At 47.1% G+C, this 6,410-nt stretch overlaps 1 protein-coding gene across 1 annotated transcript in view; it reads right to left on the bottom strand.

Annotated features, from left to right (window-relative positions):
* Positions 1–291: 291 nt before the first annotated feature.
* Positions 292–6,410, bottom strand: part of LOC123762162 (uncharacterized) — a 530,605-nt gene continuing 524,486 nt past the window's right edge. The window contains exon 4 of the mRNA XM_069335633.1: positions 292–370. Within this exon, the coding sequence (XP_069191734.1) occupies positions 292–370 (79 nt within the window). The remainder of the gene's footprint in view (positions 371–6,410) is intronic.

Genomic DNA, 6,410 nt, shown 5'->3' with positions numbered 1-6,410 from the left:
GAAAGAACTTTTTCAGTGTCAGAATAGTTAACAGGTGGAATGCATTACGCAGTGATGTGGTGGAGGCTGACTCCATACACAGTTTCAGATGTAGATATGATAGAGCCCAGTAGGCTCAGGAATCTGAACACCAGTTGTTTGACGGTTGAGAGGCGGGACCAAAGAGATAAAGCTCAACTCCCGCAAGGACAACTAGGTAAGTACAATTAGGTGAGTACACACACACACACACACACACACACACACACACACACACACACACACACACACACACACACACACACACAAGACTCACATGGTCCGCAGATGGGTCATGTTGATGAAACAGTCTTCGTTGATGGTCCTCAGCCGCTTCACGTCTCGCAAGATCCTGAAACAAGGAAAAAAAATTGAAAAAGCGTTAACAGCTCCATCTGGACTGTTAACTACCCCAGACACGTGGGAAAAGGGTCATCATAGAGGTTAACTATCTCTATTAAAGGATGTAATTATGTTATAACTACCATGGGTCATCGTAAGGGGGTTAACTACCTTTTACACGTCCTCAAGGGTTTTCATGTGGGGTTAACTACCTCTCACACGTCGTCAAGGGTCATCATGTGGGGTTAACTACCTCTCACACGTCGTCAAGGGTCATCATGTGGGGTTAACTACCTCTCACACGTCGTCAAGGGTCATCATGTGGGGTTAACTACCTCTCACACGTCGTCAAGGGCCATCATGTGGGGTTAACTACTTCTCACACGTCGTCAAGGGTCATCATGTGGGGTTAACTACCTCTCACACGTCGTCAAGGGTCATCATGTGGGGTTAACTACCTCTCACACGTCGTCAAGGGTCATCATGTGGTGTTAAATACCTCTATCACGTCGTCAAGGGCCATCATGTGGGGTTAACTACCTCTATCACGCCGTCAAGGGTCATCATGTGGGGTTAACTACCTCTCACACATCGTCAAGGGTCATTATGTGGGGTTAACTACCTCTCACACGTCGTCAAGGGTCATCATGTGGGGTTAACTACCTCTCACCTGTCGTCACGGGTCATCATGTGGGGTTAAATACCTCTATCACGTCGTCAAGGGTCATCATGTAGGGTTAACTACCTCTCACACGTCGTCAAGGGTCATCATGTGGGGTTAACTACCTCTCACACGTCGTCAAGGATCATCATGTGGGGTTAACTACCTCTATCACGTCGTTAAGGGTCATCATGTGGGGTTAACTACCTCTATCACGCCGTCAAGGGTCATCATGTGGGGTTAACTACCTCTATCACGTCGTTAAGGGTCATCATGCGGGGTTAACTACCTCTATCACGTCGTTAAGGGTCATCATGTGCGGTTAACTACCTCTATCACGTCGTTAAGGGTCATCATGGGGGTTAACTACTGATATGACCCCACATACACCAAGTATAATTGGTGTAGGATGTGATCATACCGTATTATAAAATAAGGCAGAGTAGCCTAATATAGTGTCTCTTGAAATAGGATTATATGTATCTATGATTGAATTATATGCATTAGTCTATATAACATACTTTATGTATTGCCATGTACTATGTATACATTAATATGTTTGATGTATTATGCCAGTAATACGTATGCTATATTACGATATATCCATTTCTTTGCTTTCAAATGGAATAGGCTTTCATAAACTCGTACTGATAATTAGTACTTAATATACTGGTATTGTCAGAACATGTTCTAGGCAGAGTATTGTTGCTTAGATTGTGTATATTATACTTGTCTTAATGTATAATGGTGTATTAGAGCTTGACCAGTAATGTTCTATAAATCTCCCTTCACCCCCCCCCCCCCCCACCCTCTCCCATGAGTATCGGTCTGGTCAATGATGTCATGTCTCGTAGATATGAAGTCCTTGATTGATTACTTTTATACAAATATATATTCTATTGTCTGGGGGAACAATGCTTTAATACTTTCTTCAGAATTGTACTGTACAATACTCTATTATTTATATGTATCTTTAAGGCGTTACAGCTTGAAAATGTCATGTTCTGAGTTTGTGAGATTTAAAGGAGAGGTGACGGGTACTCTGCAGTGTTAGAAAAAGTGCGACTCGCGAATCTCCCGCCCGCTGTTCCACTACACATAGTGCAAATAATTGTTAGAGTTTAACCCAAGTAAATGTAATGTAATGAAGATAGGTGTAGGGAGCAGGAGACCAGACACACGGTATCATTTGGGAGATGAAATAATTCAAGAGTTAGAGAGAGAGAAAGTCCTGGGGGTTGATATTACGCCAGACCTGTCCCTTGAAGCTCATATCAAGAGGATAACATCAGCGGCATATGCCAGGTTGGCTAACATAAGAACAGCCTTTAGAAACTTGTGTAATGAATCTTTCAAAACTTTGTATACCACCTATGTCAGACCAATCCTGGAGTATGCAGCACCAGTATGGAGTCCATATCTAGTCAACCATAACACTAAACTGGAAAAGGTTCAAAGGTTTGCCATCAGACTAGTACCCGAGCTGAGGGGTATGAGCTACGAGGAGAGACTACGGGAATTAAACCTCACGTCACAGGGGGTTTCAATCAATTCTCAGAGGAATTGATAGGGTAGATAAGGGCAGACTAGTTAACACAAGGGGCACACTCACATGGGGACACAGGTGGAAATTGAGTGCCCAAATGAGCCACAGACACGGTTGAAAGAATTTGTTCAGTGTTAGAGTAGAAGACAAATGGAATGCATTAGGAAGTGATGTGGTGGAGGATGACTCCATACACAGTTTCAAGTGTAGATATGATAGAGCCCAGTAGGCTCAGGAACCTGTACACCTGTTGATTGACGGTTGAGAGGCGGGACCAAGGAGCCAGAGCTCAACCCCCGGAAGCACAAATAGGTGAGGAAATAGGTGAGTACACACACACACTCTCTTCTCTCTCTCTCTCTATCTCTCTCTCCTCCCCCCCTCTCTCTCTCTCTCTCTCTCTCATAGGGAAAAAACATTACAGAGAGACAAACTCGGGGAAACAAACACAGGACAGGCATGACAGGAACAAACTCAGAGGAAAGGGAGGAACAGGAAGCCTGGATTAAGGATACAATCGAACAAATAAGGAGAGATTTCAGTGAAGGAATGATGGTAATGAGGGAGACAGTAACCAGCCTGCAGGATGAGCTGAAGGCTGCAAGAGAGGAAATCAAAAGCCTGAGAGAGAATCCTACTCAATTCCAGACGCAACCCCCCCCCCCCCTCATGGAGGCGTTAATGTACTTGTACTTGACTTCTACAATAACATTTGCAGAATTGTTTAAAAAGAGCCTTGAAGCCAAGTCTGCAGTAAGGGAAGTTGCCATGGAAGGGGCCTCTTCTCAGGAAGCAGCTAGATGTACTAGAAAACTGATAGAGAGAAAAAGAGCATTAGTAGTAGTAGCAGCCATTAAAGAGCAAACAGGGACCAGCCCAGCGGAGAGGAGAGACAAGGACAAAAATGCAGTTACTGAGATCCTAAAAGAGGTAAGGATGGAGAGGGCTGACCAGAATATCGAAAAGATTTTCAGGCTTGGACAGTACAACAAGGACAGAGACCGATTGATAAAGGTGGTATTCATGAGCGAGAACACAAAAGAGGACCTCTTAGCAAAGAAGACCAGACTAGCAAGTGTACCAAAGTTCAGAAAAGTATTCCTGCAGAGGGATATGACCAGGGACGAGAGAATGAGAGCAGCAGATGCATGGACGGCATGCAGGGAGAAAGAAAGGAGTCAGGGAAATACAACCCTGAAGCTTACAGTCACAGAGGGGAGTGGGGAACCCTTCACAAGAAGTTCAACAGCCACAGGGAGAGGAGCACCACACCCGCCTTCCTCCCAATAGACACCCTACTTGCCCAAATCCCTGCCAGCCCCCCCCCCCCCACCCTTAAGTGCCCACCAAGGGCATCCTCCCCCCACTCACACCCCTCCCCAGGACCTCCCTTCTCCCCAAACCCCCCCAAGCCCTCCCTTCTCCCCCATGCCCTCCAGTCTACCCCACCCACCTCCGTTCTCCCCCACCCCCAAGCCCTCCATTCTCTCTCTCACCCCTCCAAGCCTGCCTTTCTCCCCCACTCCCCTAAGCCCTCCCTTCTTCCTCACCCCCCCCCCTCTGCTCTCCCTTAAAAGTCCTCCTTCTTCTGCTCCCCAAGGCCCCCCCTTCCCCCTCATCCCCCCAAGCCCTCCCTCCCCAATGCACTCAAGCCTCCCCCTCTCACCCACGCCCCCAAGCCTCCCCCTCTCACCCACCCCAATAGCCTTCCCCTCTCACCCTCCCCCCCAAACCCTCTCTTATACCCCACCCTCCAAGCCCTCCCTCCTCCACCACCCTCCAAGCCCTCCCTCCTCCACCACCCTCCAAGCCCTCCCTCCTCCACCACCCTCCCTGTACCAGATCCTCTCAGCCCCCGCATACCCCAGATTCCCCAGGTCCCCCTCCTTAGGCCCTCCCATCCCAGACCCTCCCTGTTTCCCTGCTTCAGGGGAATCAACAGAAACTGAGGAAGGACAGAAGAGAGTCAGCTTCAGGGTGATGTACTCGAACATAGATGGGATTGCAAGCAAGGCAAGTGAACTAAGGGAAAGAGCACAAGAAGTGAACCCAGAAGTACTCGGACTCACAGGAACAAAGCTCTCAGGAATCATAACGAATGCCGTGTTTCCTCAGGACTACACAGTAATAAGGAAAGAGAGAGAAGGTAAGGGAGGAGGTGGAGTGGTCCTCCTAATGAGAAAGGAATGGAGTTTCAAGGAGATGGCAATCCTGGGCTGCTAGGGATACAGAGATTACATAACAGGCATCATGACAATGGGAGGACCAAGAATAGTATTAGTAGTGATATATAATCCTCCACCCAGTGACAGAAGACCCAGTCAGACGTATGACAACAACAACATGGCAGTTAACTCTATAATTGAGAGGGGAGACTCTGATGCCTGTAGAAATAGATCCCATCTGCTCATCATGGGAGGTAACAATCACGGAAGGATAGACTGGGAGAACAAGGAACCGCATGGAGGCGAGGATGCACGGAGAGCTAAACTATTGGAGGTGGCGACAAAAACCTTCTTAACCCAACATGTCAGGGATCCCACAAGGATGAGAGGAAACGATGAACCAGCGAGACTTGACCTAGTCTTCACTCTGAACGACTCTGACACAAGGGAAATTGGTTTCGATGCCCCAGTAGGAATGAGCGACCACAGTGTACTGACGTTTGAGTATATGGTTGAACCATCTAGTAGCTGGTTCCCTCTGACGTTTCCCTCAAGATAGCTGGAACTCGTGGGCGGAATTTCATCAGGTAAAGCGAATGATTGAGGCCTTGGGGACGAAACGTCCTCAACCTATTCTCAAACTTTAAATGGGTGAGATGCTGAGCTTGCTTGAACGCTGAAGCTTCGGCGACTAATCTGAGTATTAAGTTTGCCATTTTTGGTAAGCAGAACTGGATGACAGAAGAGTAAGGGGAGACATGATCACTACCTACAAAATTCTCAGAGAAATTAACAGGGTAGGTAAAGATGAACTGTTTATCACTGGTGATACGCGAACAAGGAGACAGAGGTGGAAACTGCTTACCCAGATGAGCCACAGGGACGTTAGAAAGAACTTTTTCAGTGTCAGAGTAATTAACAGGTGGAATGCATTAGGCTGTGATGTGGTGGAGGCTGACTCCATACACAGTTTCAAATGTAGATATGATAGAGCCCAGTAGGCTCAGGAACCTGTACACCAGTTGATTGACAGTTGAGAGGCGGGACCAAAGAGCATGAGCTCAAACCCCGCAAGCACAATTAGGTGAGTACAGGAGGGAGCCAACACCACGCTTGTGTCTCCTGCACGGCTCTGCTCCGGTACAAGGTGAACACTACTCTCAACCTCCCCCCCCCCCCCGTCAACTGACCACAACTACAACCCCCCCCCCCCCCGTCAACTGACCACAACTACAACCCCCCCCCCGTCAACTCACCACAACTACAACCCCCCCCCCCGTCAACTGACCACAACTACAACTCCCCCGTTAACTGACCACAACTAGAACGAAACACGTGTTCTACAAAATGTTTACTTCGGCATATTATATCCGTCAATGAAAAATAAAATATCTGCAACAGCAAAATACCTGTTCAAGACAACATCATAACTGGAGGCAGAAGTTATCCATTTACAAGTCGCACAGATAACCTCGAAATTACAAGAGGGTCAGATACATATTTTTGAGAGAACCAGCCCCTATCAACCCCCTCTTGTATTAACCTTTTAATTGCCACCTCTGTAGCCTCCCCTCCAATATTGCATCAGGCAAAATATATTGCACACCATAGGCAACACAGAGACTGTATTTATGTACCAGTAAATTTAAGAATAATCAGAGTTTTTCGTAATGTTTTT

Source organism: Procambarus clarkii, chromosome 34, assembly GCF_040958095.1.
Source record: "Procambarus clarkii isolate CNS0578487 chromosome 34, FALCON_Pclarkii_2.0, whole genome shotgun sequence".
NCBI classification, from domain to species: Eukaryota; Metazoa; Arthropoda; class Malacostraca; order Decapoda; family Cambaridae; genus Procambarus; species Procambarus clarkii.
This window is presented reverse-complemented; position numbering and strand designations above follow the sequence as displayed.